Consider the following 26152-nt stretch of genomic DNA (forward strand, 5'->3'; position numbering starts at 1 on the left):
TCCTGCGCTGAGGTGTTCGATGTTCAGTAGTAATAGATTGATAGAGAAATAAATTGTCATTTTACAATTGCTTTGTTTCTAGAGCGAAAGGGCACGTGGACAGACCGCAAAAAGAGAACATTGGAACGGATGAACCTTGGGGACGATGCCTGTAACTACACCAACTTTCGGCCAGCTACCTTGACGGTCACAAATTTTTTTAAACAGGTAAATAATAATGAAATATCAAGCAATGTCATGGGAATTGACTTGACCATTTAACATATTTGGTCAAGATTCCTCTCTTTTGCAGATCACAAAATCAGATTTCTTTGATTATTCCTCATTATTTGTGATTGAGTAGAGGTGTAATTTTCTTTGCATCAGGTTAACTGCTGTATGTGCCTCCACGTTACCTCTGGCAATGCTTTCCATGCACCTGCCATTGTCTCCATGAAAAAACTTGTCCCACATATCTCCTTTAAACGTTGCCCCTCCAACCCTAAAGATATACCCTCTCGTCTTTGACATTCCCAGCCTGGGATAAAGTTCTGACCGTCTAGGATGTTATACTAAAGAAATATTCAGCTGACAGCCTCAGTATTTTAAACACATTGTTCACAGACTATACCAAACCCAAATGATGCTTTCCACAGTGTCAGCTGTGTCTTACCCTGCTTCAAACTATTGTGTGTACAGCTGAAGCCAAAGGGATAAATGATTCCTGGTGTGCATAGTCTGTGAACAATGTGTTTATTGACTCGCTTCCTTATTATGTTCAGGCACTGTCTGGATTCCAAGATAGCATTGTGTTTCTTTCCTGGTCCAACAAAGAAGCATTCTCGAGCCGAGGGTTTGATGTACCAACGTCTTTTGTTTCCTCAGGAAGGGGACCGTTTAAGCGATGAAGACTTGTACAAATTTCTGGCAGACATGAGAAGACCCTCCTCAGTTCTGAGGAGATTACGCCCAGTGACAGGTAACTTACTCAATACTGAAGCGTCAATCAATGCAATGTGACAATATTAACAACTTTCTATATTGAAAAATACACGCATTGCAGTTTTTGTTGCAGATTGACACAAAATGCTGTAGTAACTCAGTGGTAGAGACAGCATCTCTGGTTAGAAGGAATGGGTGATGTTTCGGGTCGAGACCCTTCTTCAGACTGAGCTTGTTGATACCAGCTTGTTTGGCTATGCCCAGTTACCGTTTTGACTGAATTCACATTTTAGGTTATTAGCTTGCATTACAATCTATTCAAACTCCAGATTCAGGGACCGTTTCTTCCCACACATGGCAATCAAAAACTAAACTAAACTAAACTTAGGGGTATAATATGCTTTCACCCTTGTGAAAAAAGCTAAAATTGAAATTAAAACCCTAATTGTGCCATAGTTTACTGATAAATCTCCAAGATGTAACCTCTCTTCACAATGGGATCCGCACATACTGAATCATGCAGTTCTTAGACACTGAGATATGGCAACATAAGGTTGATTTGATTATAGGGTTGAGAGTAAATACATGGCACCTAGCATATTGCCGATGAGTGGTTATTTGGCCTGTATATCAATCCCTGTAAGAATCTCAAGGAAACCAACATATGGTGTCTCAGTGGTCGATATTTCACACTCTGATTAAAGTTTCTCTCAACCACAAAGATATTTGGCTTTATCAGAAATTTGGTACAGAAATGTCAGGATCAATGTTCAATCTGCATTATTACCTAAATGTTTTTAGGAGGTGGGTATAGTGAACGCTTGTTTATTCAGTATTCATGCATCCAGAATCCACGTGCATCTGGCAAACATTTGTTTTATTGAAAATCACAATTTTTATTTCAAGTGTGAAAAGATATTTTTGATATAATGATGACATTTATACACACAGGGGGGATCTTATAGAAACTTACAAAATTCTTAAGGGGTTGGACAGGCTAGATGCAGGAAGATTGTTCCCGTGGTTGGGGAAGTCCAGAACAAGGGGTCACAGTTTAAGGATAAGGGGGAAATCTTTTAGGACCGAGATGAGGAAAACTTTTTTCACACAGAGAGTGGTGAATCTCTGGAATTCTCTCCCGCAGAAGGTAGTTGAGGCCAGTTCATTGGCTATATTTAAGAGGGAGTTAAATGTGGCCCTTGTGGCAAAAGGGATCAGGCGGTATGGAGAGTAGGCAGGTACAGGGTACTAAGTTGGATGATCAGCCATGATCATATTGAATGGCGGTGCAGGCTCGAGGGGCCGAATGGCCTACTCCTGCACCTATTTTTTATGTTTCTATGTTTCTATACAGATAAGACCAGTGCCATTATAGACTGATTAGCTGGCACTTCCTGTGATGGTGATTTATGTGATTTAGTCTTCCTCTATTTTACATTAATACACTTTAATCTTATTATTAATTGCAGTGGCACATAGTTAAGTAATTTATTTCAAGTTCATGTATAGAATACATGAGGGTAATGTATAGTAGGCATTTCTGGAGACCAGCATATTCATGCATTCAGCATCCTCACTCCCCATGGATGTCAGATGGCTGAGAGTGTATACTGGTCTCAGCTTTAGCTCCAATTGCTGGCAGCAACCTCGCAGAGGGGAAAGAACATTTGTGCATTTCTATGCTCTGTCTTTACATCTTGAAATTGTTCCCCTCTGTTTGTAGCTCAACTCAAGATTGATATATCTCCTGCTCCTGAAAGTCCACACTACTGCCTCTCCCCCGAGCTACTACATGTCAAACCGTACCCAGATCCTCGAGTGCGCCCAACTAAAGAAATCCTGGAGTTTCCAGCGAGGGAGGTCTATGTACCATACACTGCATACAGGTGATAATAATTCTCATTCATATTAACTTGATAGTTGGTTTGTACCAATGCCATTGAAATAGACCAAGTGGGAGAAGAACATCTTGTGTTGTGCAATGGTTTTAATGTCCCTTAATACTATGTCTATATACCAATTATTGCTTGCTGGTCATGTCCCAAAATTCACTGGACCTTACCAAGTGCAACCAAACTATTCTGTTTCTCTGTTTCAAAATTGGTTGCAGCAAGTTCAGTGACAATGAAGAGCATAGGAATATCCTAAAGATTTGTTGGAGAGTGTATTAAATTAAGTTTCTCTCTTCCACAATGCAGAAAATGCTGGAAACACCCAGCCATAGTTAAGCTGCAGTGCCTTTAACTGCCCTCATTTCATAGCTTTTGTTCCTCTGTTCAAGCTCTCTCTATCATTCTGCAACCCCCCTCATTAACATTTAAACATATGACTGCATCCACTACTGATCTCCAGAGCAGCACTTGCCTCAACCTTTTAGGGAAATATCCATTGTTCTAACCATTGTTCCCCCAACTTCTCCAACTTAAGACTATATTGATCCCGGTCTTTCCCAATTTTGACGAATGGTCTTTAACTTAGTCATAGAGTGATACAGCGTTGAAACAGCCCCTTTATCCCAACTTACCAACGCCGACCACCATGTCCCATCTACACGAGTCCCACCTGCCTTAGTTTGGCTCATATCCCTCCAAACCTGTCCTATCCATGTAGCTGTCCAAATACTTCTTAAATGTCACAATAGTACCTGCCTCAACTTCCTCCTCTGGCAACTTGTTCCACCACCCTTTGTGTAAAAAAACTTGAAACATTAAATCTTTCCTTTCTACACCTTACAGATTTCTAAAATACTTTTATTTCTAAATCTCTGGTGATTTTTAAAAAATTTTTTTTCTCTCTTCCAGCTTTTTTCTTTTTTTAAATATTTAATTGCCAATGAGGTATTATTTGTGATATTTAATTGTAACCCTGGTTATAGGAAAAAAGCAGTTGTTTATGTAAAAGCAACTTGAGCAGGTAATATTTTAGTTGGTGTTGTATGTAAAATTGGAACCTCTGTTATAGGAAAACCCCATCTATACCTCCCATAATTGAATATACAGGCACTCCCCAAAGTACATAAGGGTTACGTCGCACAGACCCTTGTGTATCTCAAAGTCCTGTGAACAACTTATGCAGGCAATATTTTAGGTGGCGTTGCATGTAAAATCAATTACAGGTAGAGGATCCTTCCCCTCCTTTCAGAATAATTCCACTTAAAAATTTCTTTGGAAATTGACAAACAGAAAAATAGCTGTCTTGGATTGAAACAGTATAGGGGGAAACAAAACCGGTTTCCATGTAACCTCCCCGCAGTAATCAGACACCATTGTCTCTTAAGAACAGTCTGTTAATTTCACTGTGGGAGGCCTTTGAAATTGACAACATTCGCTTCCATTGTCTCTTTTACAAGGAAACTTGCAGTAATGAAATAAAAATAAACATAGCTGTTAAAGTCTTTTATTTTTGAGAATCCTACAGGAAAAATCTGAAACTCTCAGGTCTTTAGCCCCTTTACCCCCATTGATACAATTTAATATATAACTGTTTTCTCTCACACAAGGTTTGTTAGGACACAGCTATGGCAGAACTACCTGTGCTGCAACTGAGCCGAGTTGTTAGCTGGTCTTGGTCGGCTGCTCTCTGTGTGTCTGTACCAAAGATACTAAAGGAGCCTTCGGTCTGTACTATCATGTCCAGCCACCAGGTGTCCTTAGTTTTACATTGAGGGCCCTCCAGTGGCATAAACATGACGATGCAGCTTCCTTTCAAACAATTGATTAAAACTAAGTTTAGTTTTAGTTTAGAGATACAGTATGGAAACAGCCCCTTCAGCCCATCATCGATCATCTATTCAGACATATTCTATGTTATCCCACCTTCTCGTCCACTCCTTACCCACCAGGGGCAATTTACAGAAGAATATTAACCACCAAACCAGTGGGAGGAAACCAGAGCATCTTGTGGTCTCAGGGAGAACGTGCAAATTCCACACAGCCCAAATGCTGGAGTAACTCAATGGGTCGGGGAATAGAAAGATGAAATTTCACTTGGGGAACATTCTTGTCTGAAGCTGCCTGACCCACTGAGTTCCTACAGCACATTGTGTCGAACTTTCATCGCATCTGTTGAGAAATAAGAAGGCTCATAAGTCAGATCTTGCTGAATTATGCCTCTAGCTAAATCTTTCAACCACATTTAGCTGATATCAGGGTGATCCTGGTGAACCTAATGAAGAAATAAAAATGTGGACTGATTATTATGGCTATGGTGATGTTAGAGTCAGTTTAGGTACATAAGAAAAAGCAAGGGAAGGAAGAGTTAAACGTGTATTGGTGCTATTAATTATTGAGCATAACCAACAACGAGTGGCAAGGTGAATGGCCAATTTCTAGGTAGATCCGAAAAGTTCAGAAGTAGCAGCAGGGATATTGGCCCTTTGTCCAGAACAGCAAAGTGATGGCATAGGAACAAGCAACGTCTGGAGATTCACAACTTCCCTCTCAATCTTCTGACTTGCTGATTTACGCATTTATAATTGCATGCTAGTACATCATTAAGGACTCGAGAGCGTGGGGGGCACACAAAGAGTGCCGGGAAAGCACTGGATGGTGGTGGAGGCAGATAGGATAGGGGCATTTAACAGGCTTTTAGATAGGCATGTGGATGGAGGGATATGAATTAAATGCAGCAGAGGAGATTAGTTTAACTTGGTATCATGTTTAGTACACCCATTGTGTGCCAAATAACCCGATACTGAGCTGTACTGTTCTGTGTTCTATCATTACAAATATTCAGGGTGGTTTTGGCCATTTATATGGATAATTTTATTAAGAGAACCATTGTCAACGTGTGCTAATTTGTACAATGTTTTGTTTTGAAATAATATGAGAGCGCAACTGATGTGCAAGGATTCCATTTACGAGCTATAAAATATGAGCAAGATTCCCTGCATGTGGCAACTGAGTCGGGAGTGTGAGGGGTTTTGCAGTTTGTAAATGGTGTCAAACACAAATTTTTAATCTTTAAAAGAAATAAGATGCACGATTGAACATCTCAATCCTGTTTAATTTCAGTAACTTGAGGTGTGTGTATCCCCACAGGTAGTCCAGTTTGTTCAATTTGATCTGTTATAAGTGCGCTTTTAAAGTAGAAATGGAGAAATGGGGGTTGATGTGATGCCTGGGGACTAGGAGCAGAATACATGTTGAACCAGAACCCTTTAGGCACGGTGAACAATAGCAGCTGTTGGAGCAGATGGCAATACCAGCTTCTTGAGCATTTACCTAACATACTTAAAGCAGCAGAAAAGCCCATTTTAAAATGTCCGTGCTCCTGCATAGACCAACAGAAACTTCAATACCTTTCTGGATAATTGTCAGGAATTATTAACATGAATGAGTGTGTTTAACCCCACTGGGGATTGAATATTTGCCAAGTGCTTGGCTCCAGTGCACTGTAAAGAATGTTGCATGAAATGTCTTTATGTTCCTTTAATCCTCATTCAGTGCAACATTATCAATGGAACAATGACAATCAATGTCATTGCTTGCAGAAAATTGATAGGATTTTACCTACAAATGGATGTGCTCAATAGCTAACTATTTTCAAAATATTAACAAAAGCTTGTGACTGTACCTCGGTACATGTGACAATAAACTAAACTAAAATTATGGATTTATTAATACACTCCATAAAATTGTGATATAATGAAGTTTTACAAATGGTGTTCACTTTGATTAAGGCAATTGAGAAAGGGCAAGGTCTTGGTGACAAACCAAGGGACAAATTGCTGGAGTAACCCAGTGGGTCAGGCAGTATCTCTGGAGAACATGGATAGGTGGCATTTTGGGTCGGGGCAACTATCCATTTTCTCCAGAGATGCTGCCTGGCCCACTGTGTTACTCCAGCATGTTGTCTTTTCTCCAGCATCTGCAGCTCCTTGTTTTTATCAGTTTTGTTCGTGCTGCCCAAACCCTACAAATACAAATATAATCATACTGCACGCCTACATCATTCTGTGTGCATCCATTATTTTTTTCAATTTCTCTACTTTCTAAGTTTCAAGGCGTTTTCCCATGATTAACTCAAAAAGTCACTTTCACAACATTGCTCTTTGAAACAGCCCACTAATATGCCAGGTACACAAAAATGCTGGAGAAACTCAGCGGGTGCAGCAGCATCTTTGGAGCGAAGGAAATAGGCAACGTTTCGGGCCGAAACCCTTCTTCAAACTCGGGTTTCAGCCCGAAACGTTGCCTATTTCCTTCGCTCCATAGATGCTGCTGCACCCACTGAGTTTCTCCAGCTTTTTTGCGTACCTTCGATTTTCCAGCATCTGCAGTTCCTTCTTAAAACACTAATATGCCAGGTAGTTTAATCAGGAAAAAAACAAATGAAGAATAAACCTTGATAACACGTATACTTAAAAGCACATTACGTCTGCTCTCAGGATATTAACCTGCCTGTGTACAAAATTAAAAAGAAAATTTGCAAAATGAGAAAAATCTGAAATAAAAATAGTAAATATCGGAAACAGGTCAGTCAGCATCTGTGGAGGACAGAGCATTTAATTTTCCAGGACAATGACCTTTAGCAATCTTGGATTAATAATCAATGAATAAATAGACAGAAACTTTTACTTGATGGGAAGGAACACTTGATGTAAAACTTGAATAATGTTCCATAGTTCAAAAAACGAACCTGTTGAATGTATGAAACTGCAAAATAAAAGCTAATAACTGTAACAGTCCAGGTAGCAGAAAAGTGACTGCAGAATTGAAAATGGAATTTTCCGAGTAAGAATGTTAAAGGAGTTGTTGCATTTGACACAAATTTATGCGCGTGTGTTCGTGTGTGTGACAAAGAATTTATTTACTATTGGACTTCTAATTTCTCCCTCACTTGGTTCAAGTCTGCCGAGCACTACTTTATCATAAAGAGAGGTAATGCCGTTTGTTAGTGAGCTTGATGTAAAGCAGTAGGCCAACAAGTGACCATTTTAATATTCTCCCACCTGTCAAACAAGAACACACTTTATACAAAGACAGCTGTGGCTGCCTGGATATTACTTTCCACAATGATATACATTGCTGAACGGGATTTTGGCAATAATATATGCAATCGACTCCCAAAAATGAGAGTCGTACCCTCAAATGTATTCATCCCTTCTATAATTCATCCAAGAATTATATTAAATACTTGTTTGATATGTACCACTTTTAAGGATTCGAGCTGATACACGTTGTGGTTTATAGCAGTTAAATTGGAGTCTCATAAATACAACAGGGATTTGTTTTTAGCTATAGTTTATTTTCATCTACATTAAGGTGAGAGAAGTTTCAAGCTAGTTGTAAAAGATAAGTGGTGCCATTTATTAATAGATGCCAATGGCAGCCTTGGGGACAGCCTGATTTTGAACAAATGTTAGGGCCTTATTTATATATGTAGACACCACAGTATGCATTTCAGGAGTGGCTGTTGAAAGCGTTGATCCACAAGGTGTAAATTATTACAGCAGAAATAATTAATTACCTGAAATTCAGAGCATCTCAAGGGTGTGAAAGGAGCTGTACAAGCAAAGCTTGATTTGATTTTCATTACAGCTTTCATTACATTGCATGGAGGAGGTAAATTACTTTGTATTGATAGTTGGTAGACAAAAATGCTGGAGAAACTTAGCAGGTGAGGCAGCATCTATGGAGCGAAGGAATAGGTGACGTTTTGGTTCTTCTTCAGACACATCAGTCTGAAGAAGGGTCTCGACCCAAAACGTCACCTATTCCTTCGCTCCATTGATGCTGCCTCACCCGCTGAGTTTCCCCAGCATTTTTGTCTACCTTCGATTTTTCCAGCATCTGCAGTTCCTTCTTAAACATTTTGTGTTGATAGTTGTACACCTCTGCTTCCCTATCCATAGATATGGCACCTGAGAAGGGAGACCCTATTTGTCTGGTTATTTAAGTATGGGCGGCATCGTGGTGTAGCAGATAGAGCCGTTGTATCACAGTGTCAGAGACCAGGGTTAATTCCTGATTTTGGGTGCTGTCGTGGAGTTTGCACGTTCTTCCTGTGACCGCATGGGTTTCCTCCGGGTATGTTGGTTTCCTCCCACATCCCAAAGACGTGCAGTCTTGTAGGTTAATTGGCCCTCTGTAAAATTGCCCCTAGTGTGTACGGAGTGGATACGCAAGTCGGATAACATCAAACTAGTGTGAATTGGTGAATGAGGGTCGATGTGGATTAGCTGGGCTGCTTCCATGCTGTATCTTTCATTCAGGTAGCAATAAAGAGCTAGTAATTGGCAAGTCTGGTTTGCGGCTTCATTTTGAACGTGTGTTGCTCACCCTAACCCACTCTCACTGTTGCCTTAGGAACCTGGTCTATGTCTACCCACAGAGTTTGAACTTCAGCAGCCGCCAAGGCTCTGTGCGGAACATAACAGTGAAGATCCAGTTCATGGCAGGAGAGGATCCCAACAGCGCCATGCCGGTAAAAAGCTTTTTGCATCAATGTCTTGCAGCTTTAGTCTGCAAACGTGTGTTAGCAACATGCCTGCTTAGTCATGCCATCAAAGCACATATTGCAGAACCAGTGCAGTCCTTATTAATTATTGAGAAGTCCAAATGAAAGGCTTGTAAATGAGATGATCACCCTTGCAAAAAGGGGTAAATCAGCTTGATGTTATCAAGCTTTAATTCTGAGACTCGGGATAAAAGAAAGTTTAAACAAATACTTTGTTCATTAATGTTTAGTCTCACAAATATCCAGGATAACTGTGTGCTCTTCATTAGTTTTGAAGTCCTGTCAAATTATCAAAAATACTCAGAAGGGCAATAATAGAACTGTTTCTGTTATTGGCAATGGATGTTGGTCATTATAGAATCTTTAATTTCCATCTCATCAGGCTAATGGCTGAATGCCTTAAATGAAGATTAGTTTACTTTAGTTTATTGTCACGTGTACCAAGGCACAGTGAAAAGCTTTTGTGGTGTGCCAACCAGCTAGCAGAAAGACAACACATGATTACAATTGAGCCATTCACATTGTACTGATGCATGATAAGGGAATAACGCTTAGTGCAAGATAAAGCCAGTAAAGTCTGATCAAAGATGGTCCGAGGGTCTCCAGTGAGGTAGATAGTAGTTCAGGACTGCTCTCTAGTTGTGGGAGGATGGTTCATTTGCCTGATAACAGCTGGGAGGAAACTGTCTCTGAATCTGGAGGTATGCGTTTTCACACTTCTATATCTTTTGCCCGCTGTGAGAAGGGAGAAGAGGGAGTGGCCAAGGTGCGACTTGTCTTTGATTATGCTGCTGGTCTTGCCGAGCGTAGCTCCTTTAATATTGCCCTGAAAGTTTGAGATTCTCGGAAAGAATAAATGTGAGACGGTGCAATAAAATCATGACTTGAGCACGGGGAAGAAGAGGAGTGTGGAGAATTAGAACCTGCACGCAGAAGAAAAGGAATGAATAAACGTAGTATAAAAATCAAGACAGGAACCGTGCAATAGACTAAGATGCTGGAAGCCAGAGGGTCGAGAGAGATCTTACTTTAGAAGCTTTCCCAGACAACAGGTTCTGTGTTTGACAGGAGCAAGTAAGACTTCATCAAAGTTTAACTGTGGGAAGAGTTATTTAATACCAAACTTACAGGAGCAAGTAAGACTTCATCAAAGTTTAACTGTGGGAAGAGTTATTTAATACCAAACGCCCAAGCATGAGACTTTCCCACGTTTAGTGAGCCAGCATGTTCCTTTCACACTGATTTCACCCGTTGCTTCTTGATACTGATAAAGTTATATAACACATTTTCACCTGCATTTGTACAGTTTTACAGTGTGGATACTTTGCAGAAGTACATATTGTACTTGCTGCTGTATCTATACTATTTAAAGCTCAATCATCGATGCTTGAGAAAATCGCAAGATCTTTTACTCCCACGGGATCTTTGTGAAATATCAGATGTATTAACTAATTAATTCTCCGTTTGATGTTGAAATCATAAACTTTCTTTGATCTGGAATTTGGCTTCACTTGCTGCCTGCAGTGAAATTTATAATCTATATTCACCTTAAGGTTTGTTCTTTCCATTTTACTATTTTCTGCTAATAGTGATGATTCTTTACTAGACTGGTTATCTATAGTTTAGTTTAGAGATACAGTGTTGAAACAGGCCCTTCGGCTCACTGAGCCCACACAGACCGGCGATCCCCACACATCCTGCACACACTAGGGACAATTTTACACTTATACCAAGTCAATTAACCTACAAACCTGTCTTTAGAGTGTGGGAGGAAACCGATGATCTCGGTGAAAACCCAGGCAGATCACGGGGAGAATGTACAAACTCTGTACAGACAGCACCCGTGGTCGGGATTGAACCCTGATCTCCGGCGCTGCAAGCGCTGTAAGGTAGCAACTCTACTGCTGGGTACACAAAAATGCTGGAGAAACTCAGCGGGTGCAGCGGCATCTATGGAGCGAAGGAAATAGGCGACGTTTCGAGCCGAAACCCTTCTTCAAACTCTACTGCTGTGTCACAGTGCCACCCATATCATGCTAGCTCCATATCATATCCACAGTTCTTTCGTTGCAAGAGCTCAAGTAGTAAGCAAAGCCTGAGAACAAGACTCGCACACAAAATCTCTTGTAACAAGGATGGCTCCACAGTAACTAGGATCAGGCACCCAGCACTATCTTCACATGTGGAGCTACATATTTTTCTGTTCCTGACCTCTCCAACCCCATTTCTTTCATGAACAGAAAATGCTGGAAAAACTCAACAGGTTATGCAGCAGATATGGATGGAGAAAGTTAATGTTTCAGGTCAAAGACCTCTCACCAGAATGGGAAAGAGAAAACAAAATTGTCTTGTTAGTCAAATATCAGCCGTTTTAAGAGGCGTTTGTATAGATACATGGACATGCAAGGAATGGAGGAATACAGATAACATGCAAGCAGATGAGATTAGTTTATCTTGGCATCATATTTAACACAGACGTTATGGGTCAAATGTCCTGATCCTGTGCTGTGCTCTATGCATTTCTTAGCCTCCATAGAGGCTGCTTGACCTATTGAGTTCCTCTAGTAGATTGTTTTTCCTCAAGATTCCAGCACCTGCAGTTTCATGGGTCTCCAGGTACAAGGTCTTGTTTCACACAACTCCTTTCTTCACTGTTCGGTGTTGGCTTTGAGTATCTATCCATTTGTTTTCCCTGTCTACTGCATTTCATGGTTTAAGGCATGGTTTTATGTAAAGCCCTCTGTATGCTGCCACTTTTACATCCACTAGATTCTATGTATCTTTCAGCAGCTTCCACTGTTTGTTTCAGATGCAAGGCCACAAATTTGTGACTTGCTTTGATGGTTTTGTTTTCTATGATCTATGTTTTTATGTTTCTATGAACCCCTCGGAACCCCTCTAACCCTCTCTAAACCCCTTGGAACCACTCGTGTCCCTCCTAAAGCACAGTCCATCCTAACTATTTGTTTCTGCTTTGTGTATAAATGCAGGTTATCTTTGGGAAGTCCAGCTGTGCTGAATTTTCAAGAGAAGCATATTCTGCTGTGGTGTACCATAACAAGTGAGTTCCTTGTGTTAAGGCATACAAGAGAATGACATGCTATGCAGATGTTTCTGCTTGTTGCTGCAGTGTCAAAAATAAACTGCACCTTCTTTAGTTAGTGTGACTATGTCAGCTGTCCATGGAAGTTCTTCAGTTATTTGCCTCCATGGAAGGACTAAGTTCTATAGTTTAGTTTAGTGATACAGTGCGGAAACAGGCCATTTGGCCCGCCAAATCCATGCCGACCAGCGATCCCTGCACACTAACATTATCCTACACACACACACTAGAGACAATTTACAATTTTACCAATCAATTAGCCTACAAACCTGTACATTGTTGGAGTGTGGGGGAAACCAGAACACCTGGAGAAAAACACAAACATAGGGAGAACGTGCAAACTCCATACAGATAGTACCCGTAGCCAGGATTGAGCCCACGTTTCTCGCGCTGTGAAGCAGCAACTCCACCGCTGTGCCACCATGTTGCTTAGGGCATCCCTTGCATGGTGCAGCCGAATAATGGAGAGTTGCTGTTGTGTCACTTTACACCTTCGCAGCACTTTAATCTGGGCACTGCCAGAAACCGTCAGAGGTTCTGTAAAGGACCAAATTAGTAGCCCGCCTTGACAACCAAACCAGCAGCCGGTTCAACCTTTGTAATCTTTGAGTCTTGCTTATATAATGTGAAGTAGTCGGCTCACAGACGCCGATCACAAATTGGATCAATAAAACGATCTACTCTAATGACGTTGCCTGCGACCTTACACATCATAAGTAACTGTGGAAAGTGATTTAGTGTCCCCCGTCTTGTCCAGTTATCAGCAGCTCAAACGTCACTGTTTTCCCTCAATCACTCTGATGCATCATCCTCATTCCAGCGCTGGATAATTTGGTGTTGATTGATAAATTGACTTGCTTCTCGCTGAATATTGATATAGAATGCCTGAAGAAGATATTGGGAATTAAAGATGGGAAGTAGCTACGTGGTGACATTTATTGACAGGGGCTCTTAAAATAGTTTTATAGAGCAGACTGCAAACCTGTTCTTTGAGGCTACACCCACTCCACTCCATGCTGCCTTACAGTGCGAGAAACGTGGGCTCAATCCTGGCTACGGGTACTGTCTGTCTGGAGTTTGAAAAACCACCCACTTTGAAGTTTGGTAAACGTTTCCACAAACTAATTACCAATTCTTTGTGTATGAGCCTAGGCCATCAGAACCAATGACCATTTCAGTTCAGTTTATTATCAAGTGTACTGAGGTACAGTGTATTTAACTATATAAGCAGAACTAGGACTAGTAAGTCTTCAGAGCCGTCAGAGGAAATATTGAGGCAGGTGCAATAACATTTAAAATATATTTGGACAGGTACATGGATAGGAAAGGTTTAGTGAGATACATGGGCCAAACATGAGCCAATGGGACTAGCTTAGATGAGGCACCTTAGTTGGCATGGATAAGTTGGGTTTGCTTTCATGCTGATGAGACTCAGACTCATCTCTGGCCTCCTGTTATTATTAAATTGATACAACACTGAAGCAATAATGACAAGAAATACAGGGAGGACTTAAATACCATCATGGAGAGGTAGTATTAAGCAGACTAACAGTGTTAAAGACTGATAAGTCCCTCAGAGATGATAGATGTGGCGACACAGATAGCGAATGCATTGGTTGTCATATTCTAAACGTGTTTGGAGAAGTACCAGATGATTGGAAATCTGCCAAAGTGATGGCCTTATTCAAAAAGAGTGGGAAGCAAAATCTAACTATCTAGCCTGGTGGTCTAATGCCTAATAGTGTAAAATATTAGAATAATTTAAGGAGTGTACTAGATGAAGTTGGGAGCAACTTCCATAGATGCTGCTGCACCTGCTGAGTTTCTCCAGCAATTTTGTGTACCTTCGATCTTCCAGCTTCTGCAGTTCCTTCTTGAACATAATGCTTTATGTGCCAGTTTTCAACAGCCAAACAAGCTCCAGATCAGCCCGTCCCCAAGCTGGCTCTGACCCATTCATCTCGGTGACAGGTCAGATCTGCTTCCAGGGGAATAATCTCTGGAATGAAAGTGAATGACGCATCCACATTAATATTTGCTTACTTACCAGAATATTACACAAAATCTGACACATTGTGTGTTCTTTGTGGCAATTGAGGCCCTTAGATAGGCTTCTCTGAAGACCCAAAACATCATTGCTTCCTTTTCTGCAGTTGCTGTGTGTCTGACCTGCTGAGTTACTCCAGCTTTTTGTGTCAACCTTAGATAGGCAGGCACATGGATATGCAGAGAATAGAGTGATATATGGATCACGTGCATGCAGAGGAGATTAGTTTAACTTTGTATCATGTTCGGCACGGACATCATGTTCAATGTTCTTGTTTTTCCACAGATCTCCAGAGTTTTACGAGGAAATTAAAATGAAAATCCCAGCGAACCTGACAGATAATCATCACATGCTCTTCACCTTTTACCACATCAGCTGCCAGCAGAAACCCAGTTCATCGCTGGAAACACCAGTGGGCTACACGGTAAGTGGCTATGGATCGTTAAAGCAGCCAATGCAATTCTAGGCAGGGCTCCAAAGGCAGTAAAAGATAATGAATAAGGCCTTACTCATGTTAATTAAATATTAACGTTTGCTCAACATTTAAACTGGTGGGTTGGAATTGTTTCCTTTTTGGAACTATTTCCAAAATAATCTTTCTTTTGGATACTTGTCAAATACACTGAATGTTGATTAACCAGTCCTACAGTAAATTCAACAAGACTTGGCACTTAAATGATGAAATCACAACATGATGCAGCTAACAGATCCTGTTGGGATTTTATGTAATTTATCTTGCTTTTACTTGGTATTAAGTAATACCACTGGAGTTGGGTCCGTTAAGTGTTTATACTGATAGTGCAATCAAAACTACAGGCTCAAACAACTCTGCAATAACATTGTCAATGCAGGATATTATAGGGGGAATAGAAGTATTTCTGACAAGTAGGAAGGAAGCATGGGGAAACAGGGACCCGGTGAGTCGATGGAAAGTGTGGGAATGCGGCCCCAAGGAATGTGGGACTGGGTCCCAGGGAGTGGGAATGTGCGAACGGGGCTCCGGGGAGTCGAGGGGGAAAGTGGAGATGGGCCTAGGTAGTGGAGAGTGGGAATGGACCAGGAATGAAGTGGAGAGAACACCACAGGAGATCCTTCTTCCCTGTAGCAATCTAACTACCTCCTCCCCCTTCTGTCGTGGGGTAGACTGACTCCCCTTCCCCCTCCCTCCCCAAATCTTTGCACATCACCAATCCTTTCCACTCGTCACTGTGCTGCTAGTATTGTTATAGCCTCTAATTTCAAACTTTCCAACTCTCTCATTCAGTGGATCCCTTTAATGCAACACGGCCGCCTCCGAACGGGACAATTCAGCCTTCCCGTGTCCGTGGACAAGCCACCGCCCAGTTACTCCGTCCTCACTCCTGATGTAAGTATGATCAAATGCTGCATTGCTTCATCCTCTGCGTCCTCCTCATGCCTGGATTTTGTTCGGCACGGACATCATGCCTGGATTTTGCATTGAAATAATAAACCTACATCGGCTCCTGCCTTTCCTGTCTCAAGCTTGCAACCGTAGTTGCCATTCCTCCTATTCATCTGTGTAAGAAGGAGCTGCAGATGCTGGTTTAAACCGAAGATAGACACAAAAAGCTGGAGTCTGAAGAAGGGTCTCGACCCGAAACGTCACTCATTCCTTCTCTTCAGAGATGCTGCCTGTCCCACTGAGTTACTCCAGCTTTATGTGTCTATCCTCCTATTCATCTGTTTAAAAAAAAAATGTATGTTAAACATATGTATTGTATTGTATTCAAATTTATTGTCATTGTCTCAATTAGAGACAACGAAATGAATTTCCCTTACAGGCAGTATCATAAAAATAAATAAATTTGGAATATTAAAAAAATTAAATAGAATTTTAAAAAAAGCACAAACACAGGAAGTCCACGACACAACACAACACAGTGGCACCAAGGTGAGGATGGCACCATTGGCCAGCCAGCCTCCCCTCCGATCTTCCCAGATGTTCATCCGTGGTCGGGGATATGACTTGTCAACCCTTGTTAGATTTGGCATTATGAATCTTGGCCATTGGCTAATTTTCCCCAATAAGAAGATTTATTTATTTAGCGAATGCAAAGTCCTTTAGCCAAGCAGTTGCCTCTTGATCTGCTGTATGAAGGGTGACAAGTCCTCCTTTGACTCTTTGTTGAGGGCAAGCTTCAATGATGTGTTGCATTGTTTGCTGCTCTCCACAAGCACACCGTGGGGTTGGACTGCTGCCCCATTTGTGAAGGCTGGCCAAGCAGGGGCCATGTCCAGTCCTGAATCTATTCAGCGTCGTCCACTGCTTCCTTGGGAGATTGGTGCCAGGGACCGGTAGGGTGGGGTGTGACACCAGACGTGTATTTGGGATGTCCTTGGACTCCCATTCCTTTTTCCAAGCTGATTGGATGGTGAAATCAGCTGGTGGTGGGTTCTTCCAAATTGGTCGTCTAGATGGAAGTCGAGCAGTGGGTGGGTTGAAGATGTCCATGTGAATTGGCAGGTGAGGGGAGTATTTGGTCTTTTGGAGCATCCTTTGAGTGAGGACTGACTACTCGCCGGATGTGTGGAGGGGCTGAAGATGCAGTGAAGCCACATTAGGAAATGTTTGGGGCATCATCGACTTGGAGCAGATGGTATTGGAGGGCAAGAAATACAATCAAATGTTCAAATCTTGAGGCTTGAGTAAAATAAATATAATTGACTGGAGAAACAAGAAACTGCAGATGCTGGAATCCTGAACAAAAGACTACATACTGGAGGAACCCAGCAGGTGAGGCAGCATCCGTGGAGGGAATGGTCAGACAACATTTGTCCACAGATGCTGCCTGAGATGACCCACTGAATTCCTCCAGCACTTTGTGTTTTGTTACCTTTAAGGCTGCTGTGATTTGCAATTGAGAACTGGTTCTTCAGCACCTTAAAAAAAATCGATAGGATAGAGCTGGATTAACAGCTGACCTTTCTAAAACCTTGCATTATTTTTTCCTAATATGTTGATTTACAGTGTTACAGAGATGCTGCCTGTCCCACTGAGTTACTCCAGCATTTTGTGTCTACCTAGCTGGCACGTGACTGCATTAGTGTTACGCAGACAGTGGTTTTCTTTGAAAAGAGTGATGTGGGTGAAACAGAATTATTTGTGTGAATGTATGTTAGTTAACCTTGACTCCTTGTTTATAGTGATCCCTTACGTTTGACTTCCTCTGCCAGATGACATTACATTGTATTGTTGATTGTAGGCTTACAGTTAGTTTTCCCCAGCTGGCACTTTGGTATTTTGTCATTTTTCAATGGGAGGAAGGCAGACAGTTGTGGGAGAGAGGAAGTTTATCCCATTCATTAGGTATCCGCAGATTCTGCAATTCAGATGAAACTTCTTGTTGAGAATTCTGCATCCTAAATCGTATTGTGCTCCTGAGAAGGTTTGATTTACAAAGGATACTATGGAATATATGTGTAGGAAAGAACTGCCGATGCTGGTTTAAATCGAAGGTAGACTAGACACAAAATGCTGGAGTAACTCAGCGGGACAGACAGCATCTCTGGAGTCTGAAGAAGGGTCTCGACCCAAAACATCACCCATTCCTTCTCTCCATAGATGCTGCCTGTCCCGCTGGGAGACTCCAGCATTTTGTGTCTACCTATGGAATATGTGGTTTGTGGGTTAGTTAAGATCTATTAATATGGAAGTTGAGGTTGATTTTATTTTACTTGTTATTAGGATACATATTGCAATAGCAATTAGTATGTCCATATTATCCTGGATGCTTGTAATGAGCCAAAGTCTTCCATCATGGGAGTTCCTCAATTGCAGGCATTCTCACAGTGCTATTGTGTAGACAGTTCTAATATTTAGACTTCATCATTCCTATATGTCACACTCATGTTAAATTATCAGTTCTTGCCATGAACCTCATGAGCATCGAAGTTTACGTTCATATATTTATAGATGTTTTGCTCTTATTTTGTGTTCAAAAAGGTCCAGTTGCCAGGTATGAAGTGGGTCGACAACCACAAAGGAGTTTTTAATGTGGAAGTACTGGCAGCATCATCAGTCCATACCCAGGTACAAATACATTGCTTGGCTGATCCTACACTAAAAGCTCTCCAACAACTCTCTTAATACTTTGCTCCCTTTCAGAAGACAGATCTTTCTCTTATTTCGGGCGAGAAAATCCAACCGAGAGTTTGTAAATGCAAGCAATTGTCAGCATCCAGTGGAATAGTCGGAGGGATATCTTCCCAAACCTCAGATGACTCTGCAGCATTTTTGTTGAGGAGTTTTAAAGGCAATCCAGTTGCATAAAAGATTTTTAATGAAGATTACAATCATTATACTCTTGATAACTGCAAAGAGTGTATGATCCATATGGTCTTTCAAATCAACTGGACCAGTTTCATGGCTTTCCCCCACCCTAAACCCCCAGCTGCATCTTGTAACACAGCACACTCAGATCAAGCAGACACCAGAACAACCTCCTTTCCAAATGTTTATCCTGCCTGATGTGCAAATATCCCAGAATATAAACACTGGACTGAATGGCCAAGTAAACCTTGCCTCTTGACATAATTTCACCTCCAAATGAAAACAGACCTAAGATAATAGTTAAAAACACCAGTGATTTGTTATGATCTATGATATGTGGGTAAAACAATGATTGAACCTGATTCAGCATAGCCTTAAAAGGACATTGAATGAAGATTTGAACGAGAAAACAAATGATTAAAATAACAACGTAACTTGGTTGCTCCTGAGCAGCATTATTTTTTATAAATATTGCACAAAAACCGGAAATTATTCCAAATTATTATTAATTTATATCCTCGTATCCTATTTTCTTGATAAATGAATGTGACAAACAAATGTAAAATGGAATTGCTATATTTTCACTAATACTATTTTCCAAAGGCCTGGTCTATTTTTTTAGATTAATGGTATTTATTATCCATCTTTAATAATAACCGAGAGGTTATTTTAATTAAAAGGTGACTGCTGGAGCTGGATTACATGGTAGAGCAGCCTGGGTATGGATGAGGAATCATTCAAGATACCTGCACATAGAAACATTGAAAACAGGCGCAGGAGTAGGCCATTTGGCCCTTCAAGCCAGCATTCCATATGATCTTGGCTGATCATCCAGAATCAGTACCCAGTTCCTGAGTCCTAAGAGCTACATCTAACTCTCTCTTGAAAACATCCAGTGAATTGGCCTCCACTGCCTTCTGTGGCAGAGAATTCCACAGATTCACAACTCTCTGGGTGAAAAGGTTTTTCCTCATCTCAGTACTAGATGAGGAATCATTCAAGGGTACATGCACAGTGCTTGATTAATCACTTATTGTGCTTTTAATCCTTAGGACCAATTTCTGGATAAGTTTTTTACTCTAGTGCACGTTCTGGAAGAATATTCTTTCCCGTTTCGACTGAAGGATGTGATCATCACAGAGAATAATGTGGAGACAGAACTGAAGGCCAGTATAAACAACCTGCGGTCAGCAAAGATGGAACCACTTCTTCGATTTGTCCACCATGTCCTCAACAAACTCATCCTCCTAATTGTGCGGCCTCCAGTTATCAGCGGCCAAATAGGTATGAGCCGACTTTCTCCCCAAAGCTCACATGTGCCATTTATTATTTAGAACAGTTCATTATATCTCATCATTTATGCTTGCACAGAAAGCATGGCTAATAACTCAGTGCAGAATTTACCAATGTTAAGCAGTGAAACAAAGTGGCCTTTTGGATGCCATAACAATTGATAGGACACTTGAGACTAACTGAAATAATCATGAGGTCATAAGTAATGGGAGCAGAATTAGGCCATTCGGCCCATCAAGTCTACTCCTCCATTCAATCATGGCTGATCTATCTCTCCCTCCTAACCACATTGTTCTGCCTTCTCACTATAACCCCTGAACTACTCAAGATGGTTCATCCCAATGTCATTCCTGCAAAAGCAGTTACACAATGAAGGAGATGATCAGGTTTCCAGCTATTGCTACCTTGGTTTTCCAAGTAGAACATTTTCTTTGAGAGAATGCTGAAGGAAATAAATATTGTTCCAGAGGTGTTTACAAGGTTTTGGGTCATGGTTAATCTTCTGAATGTCAGGAAATTCATCTGGCCAATATGTGCACCCTGAACTAATGTCAACAAGTAAGGGTGAGTTCATCACTTTTGTAAGTGATTGGATTGATCAATTTAAAGTTGGGAAGCTACACCAATTCTAACGTATTTGAGTGAACAAATTTACAAATGCAGAAAGCTTTCCTTAAGGTTGGGAAAAAACAGCAGTGGAAAGCTTATGTGGTAGAACAAAAGACGGCGAAATGATGCATCAAGGCTCACATGTCCCTTGATCTTGGGAACCCCAAAAGATCCACGTTCATCTTATCTTTGTGATTTTCAGTCTTAACAAAATAGTTGTTGGGTGTGTATAGTTTCAGCACTTGATGTTTCATCAGCTAATAACACAATGTTCTAGTTTTAATTTCCTCGCTGTAAGTCATGTCAGGCCACGTTCCCAGGGCAACTGTAATCTGTCCACTCATTGGATTATGTGTCCTTCATTTGAAGCACAACTGCAGTGGGGTTATTGACATATTTCTTTATTCCCATCTCCTTGTGTTTGGGGGATTAATTTCCTCAACAAAGGATATCAAGATGCGACTCTTCGTCTGATGAAGAATCTCGACCAAAACGTCACCTATTCCTTTTCTACAGAGATGCTGCCTGACTCGCTGAGTTACACCAGCATTTTGTGTCTACAGTGTAAACCAGTATCTGCAGTTCCATCCTACACATATCACAATTAATACTGTACGAAAATTCATTTGTAATGTGAACATTAGCCAGGGTCAGATTTGATTTGTAGTGCTCTTGCTATATTGCATAGCACACCATTGTGAAGCCAGGTCATGCAAATCACTTGCTTTAGGGGAACTGGCAACATCCATAGCTATGGCTCCATGTGCTCTTAGTTTTCCAGGAGCAGCATTTACCTCACAACTTCACCTCCTCTCGGTTTGGCTATCTTTTGTAGCTGTATATTGCCTCACACCTCTCATGCATAATATTCAACATGCCTTTAGATGGATGTTTGGCAGACTCCTGAAGTACAACATCGGATAAATAATCGACGGAAAATTCATGGCTTGCCGCAATTTGGACTCTCCAATGGTCACATTGACACAAACTTTTCAATAAAATTAAACTATTATAAATCTGGAAATTCAAACTTGCCAAATATATTCCTGCAGCATTTCCACATCCTATGATGTGTGAGTTTAGGCGACACAGTCTCCGGGTGATCCGGTTTCTTCCCATATTCCAAAGACGTATAGGTTTATAGGTTAAATGGCTTCAGTAAAATTGTCCCTAATGTGTAGAATAGTGCTGGTATACGCAGTGGCGGACTGGGTCTAAAAATATTGGTTGCCAGGAGACAAAGGGGGCCCACCCATAACTACAATGCTATCATTTAACAGGGGCCCACTTGCCATCACTTGCTATCACTTCATCAGGGACCCACTTGCCATCGGGCAAGCTGACACCCTGGCCAGTCCGCCACTGGGTCTACGGGATGATCGCAGGTCGACCCGGACTCGGTGGGCCGAAGGGCCTGTTTCCGCTCTGTATGTCTAAAGTCTAACGGTGAAGCACACTAATGTCATATCAATGCATCATCTTTACAGTTTTAAATACACTATAAATGTTAATAAAATGGCTGTAAAATATATTGTCAAGGCAGAGGAAATGCAAATTGACAGATTAATACTTTGCCATGTTGTCACCAAATAGATTAATTTAATTCCCCGAAGAACGGAGTAAGTATATAAATCTTTTTATATTACAGTAAATCTGGGTCGAGCTGCTTTTGAAGCAATGGCTCAGCTCGTCAATCAGATCCATAAAAACTTAGAAGGAAATCAAGATCAACATGGACACAACAACCTGCTGGCATCCTATATATATTATATGTTTCACCTTCCAGACAGTGACCACCATCCGCAGTTCCCCGGTATGTATGCATGTGAATGCTGTACTTATCCTGGGATAATATGTCATTACTGCACTAAATGTTTGCCTTCGTCAGGGTGACTCGTTAGTACACTCTGAAAAACTAACTTCAAGTCCGTCAGAGTATCCATTTTTAAATGTCAGTTGGGGATTTATAATGGGAAAAATAAAAATAAATCAAGCTGACTTTGAAGTAAGAACTTAATTATATGTGCCAATTATCTGTACCCTCCACTTGAAGAATCACATACAGTGCTACTGAATGTAAATTTGTGTTCTGTCTGTGTCCAATGGACTACATTTTTGACTTTGATTTGAGATGTGCTGGAGAGCGTGCAGAGGAGATTCATCAGTTTTTGCCTTGATTAGAGGACTTCAATTTTGGGAAAGATTGGATCGGATTGTTTTCTCTGAAGTGATGGAGGCTGACAGGCAATTTGAAGTTTATAAGAGGCATGGATGGGATAGGTATTCAAAATCATTTTCTCATGAAGGAGTATCAGAAACAACTGGACATAGTTTTGAGCTGAGAGGTAGGATCTGAGGGGTTAGTTCATTACATGCACACACAGATATCTGGAACACATTGTCAGAGGTGGTGGTGGAATCAGTTACAATTTCATTGTTGAAGAGGCAGACCTTGTATCAGCAAGGCATGGAATAATGTGACCCTAATATGGACAAATAGGATTAGTGGAAGGGGACAAAAGGGTTAGCATGGCCTTGTTGGGCTGAAGGGCCCATTTCTGCACTGTGCAGTTCCGTGAGTCGTTAAGTAACCATTTGCAGTGCCACAGACATCCTGAGTACACTCCTGGTTGTCCTTCTCTAACTAATACATAGATCTTAAATTCAGCCATAACTGCTTTGTTCACATAATGTTGTCACCAGAAACTGAGATCAGTTCAATGCATTTAATATGGGGTAAATGTGTTGCTGTTTCATCTGTAGTTGTATTAATCTGAAGGTGTGTGCAGTGCCAGAGGTGTTTACAATGTTTTAGGTCACGGTTAATCTTCTGACTGTCAGGAAATTCATCTGGCTAATATGTGCACCCTGAACTAATGTCAACAAGTAAGCGAGAGTTCCTCACTTTTGTATGTGATTGGATTGATCAATTTAAAGTTGGGAAGTTACACCAGTTCCAACTTATTTGAGTGTGAACAAATTTACACATGCAAAAAGCTTTCCTAAAGGTTGGGGGGAAAAACAGCAGTGGAAAGCTTATGTGGTAGAACAAATGTTGGCGAAATGATGCCTCAAGGCTCACATGTCCCTTGATCCTGGGAACTCAAAAGGTCCACATTCATCCATTTTATTCTTATCTTTGTGATTTTCAGTCTTAACAAAATAGTTGTTGGGTGTGTATAGTTTCAGCACTTGATGTTTCATCAGCTAATAACACAATGTTCTAGTTTTATTCCATAAATAAAGGTGTTCCACAGTTAAGTGCCAATTGTCAAAAGTGTAATATCTCAGTCTCCTGCTTGGATTCAAGACAACACTTTATCTTGCTGGCAATGTGGCTATAGCATTCCCAGAATATATATCAACGTCTTTCCTTTGTTAGATTATGGAGTCTTTACCTGCTCCTGGGACATAAGGGCATAATGAATAGGAATAGAATTAGGCCATTCGGCCCATCAAGTCTACTCTGCCATTCAGTCGTGGCTGATCTATAATGATGGGCATCCAGGAAGTATCACAACAGAAGTGTCTCGTCCCGAAACGTCACCCATTCCTTTTCTCCAGAGATGCTGCCTGTCCCACTGAGTTACTCCAGCATTTTGTGTCTATCTTTGGTTTACTGTCACTTGTACCGAGGTACAGTGAAAAGCTTTTGTTCTATGCTAATCAGTCAATGGAAAGACAATATAAGATTACAATCAAACCATCCACAGTGTACTGATATATAGTGTACATGTGACTGCAGGCGGCCCACCAGGTCCCTCCTGATTCTCAGCAGCACAGTCCACCGGGTCCCTCTTTGTTCTTGACAGCATGTTGCAGCTCCATGCCACTGTGCTTTTGTATCCTTAGATGGTGAGTATTTTGGATAGTCACGTCTTTTTTATGTTTTGTTAGTTGAGCCACAGATGTTGGACAGAACACCAGCATGATCTCTCCTTTGTCTTGGACGATCTTTTGACTCCCCCTGTCAAGGCCCCTGTGTAATATTTAATTCAAAGGGTGGTTGTACTCTCTCATTGCAGCATTGGGACACAAACACATTCTCAGTAGTTGATAAAGTTATGGGTGTATTGCATATTTAGATGTATCGGTTTAATTTCAACCTTTCCTACATTATACATTCACCAATATACTGAACAAGTGTAATATCTTGCTAATCACATGTTTTATTATATTCTACTGCTTGCAGGATTAAGCAGCCCGTTATACGCAGGCCCCATTCAATATGCCACCTTGTCTCGTGCTACTGCCAGGCCTACCAGCCTAAACCTGTCTCGTTCAAAGAGCATCAGCAACAGCAATCCAGATCTTGCCACCACGCCAACAACGCCAGATGATGAGGTGAAAAAAATCATGGGTTGCAAAGTAAGTGCTAATGAATTTGCAATGTAACTCTTTATAAAGCACTGGATTGCACCTGACTGAAGCAGATATCAGTGCGCTGGCCTGCATATGCATGTTTCTGGACGTTATTCACACAACTAACAACACTGGTGGTTAAATGAGCCTGCTCTTGCCTATTGCACCTTCCATGGTTTATATGTGTTGCAGGGAGAAAGTGTGTGGGGAGTTTTATGCTTTCTGACCCAATGATATGTGAAAAAGCTAAGTTCCTATACTTGTTATGCACTTTCTGTTCAATCTTTTTTTGTTTCTGGCAAAGTTAGATTCCTGCTAACAGGTCGGACTGCTTTGTATAGGGTCCACATTATTGATCATGTATTACCAATGAATTCAATTAACCCGTTTAAATGTTGTTATAATCAGAGACATCGGAGCAGAATTAGGCCATTCGGCCCATCGTGTTTACTCCGCCATTCAATCATGGCTGATCTATATTTCCCTCTCAACCCCATTCTTCTGCTTTCTACCCGTAACCTTTGAGGCTCTCACTAGAGACATCGTTGCAATCACCAAAGAAGGTATGGAGGTGCACCCCAGTGCAACAGTCGTTGGATTTGACAGGGCCCAGCTGATCCCAGAGCTAAAGAAGACTGCTGCAACTATGACCAGAGGCAGCACCTGCGTGCTTGTATGCTTCTTTGCATTTTGTGGAGAGTGACTGTTTGATACCAGGCTTTGGGTCTGTTGTGGGAATGCGTAGGAACTGGAGCAGGCTGATTTGCATTTGGCTATCCTTGGCATGGAATCCTATCAATGCTTTTAGTTCTTTAACTGAAGTCGGAATTCAATTTTTGATTGTCGGACAAGTAAGGTGAAAAAGATTTGTCCTGTATCGTAGCACAGATTGTAATTTTAACAGCAAAATGTGCACTTAAAGAGCAGTTTATGATTTGACAACAGGGATACGGGTTCTGAAATTCCAACCAGCTTTCAAGAAGTTTCATCGACTTTAAAGCCACTTTTTAATAAAGCTAAATATTGGCCCTTTTTCAGAGTTTGTGCAGCTTTTACAGTAATATAG

General features: G+C 41.1%; 1 protein-coding gene across 4 annotated transcripts in view; it reads left to right on the top strand.

The window, feature by feature from the left end:
• The window catches only part of LOC129714348 (dedicator of cytokinesis protein 7-like), a 135105-nt gene that overhangs the window by 49708 nt on the left and 59245 nt on the right, over positions 1 to 26152 (top strand). For all 4 annotated transcript variants that reach the window (XM_055663893.1, XM_055663894.1, XM_055663895.1 and 1 more), the window contains exons 12-22: positions 83 to 207; positions 865 to 958; positions 2645 to 2807; positions 9231 to 9348; positions 12372 to 12442; positions 14817 to 14955; positions 15796 to 15897; positions 18496 to 18582; positions 19875 to 20106; positions 22373 to 22537; positions 24917 to 25092. In XM_055663893.1, the coding sequence (XP_055519868.1) occupies positions 83 to 207; positions 865 to 958; positions 2645 to 2807; positions 9231 to 9348; positions 12372 to 12442; positions 14817 to 14955; positions 15796 to 15897; positions 18496 to 18582; positions 19875 to 20106; positions 22373 to 22537; positions 24917 to 25092 (1472 nt within the window). The remainder of the gene's footprint in view (positions 1 to 82; positions 208 to 864; positions 959 to 2644; positions 2808 to 9230; positions 9349 to 12371; positions 12443 to 14816; positions 14956 to 15795; positions 15898 to 18495; positions 18583 to 19874; positions 20107 to 22372; positions 22538 to 24916; positions 25093 to 26152) is intronic.

Source organism: Leucoraja erinacea, chromosome 39 (genome assembly GCF_028641065.1).
Source record: "Leucoraja erinacea ecotype New England chromosome 39, Leri_hhj_1, whole genome shotgun sequence".
Classification (NCBI taxonomy): Eukaryota; Metazoa; Chordata; class Chondrichthyes; order Rajiformes; family Rajidae; genus Leucoraja; species Leucoraja erinaceus.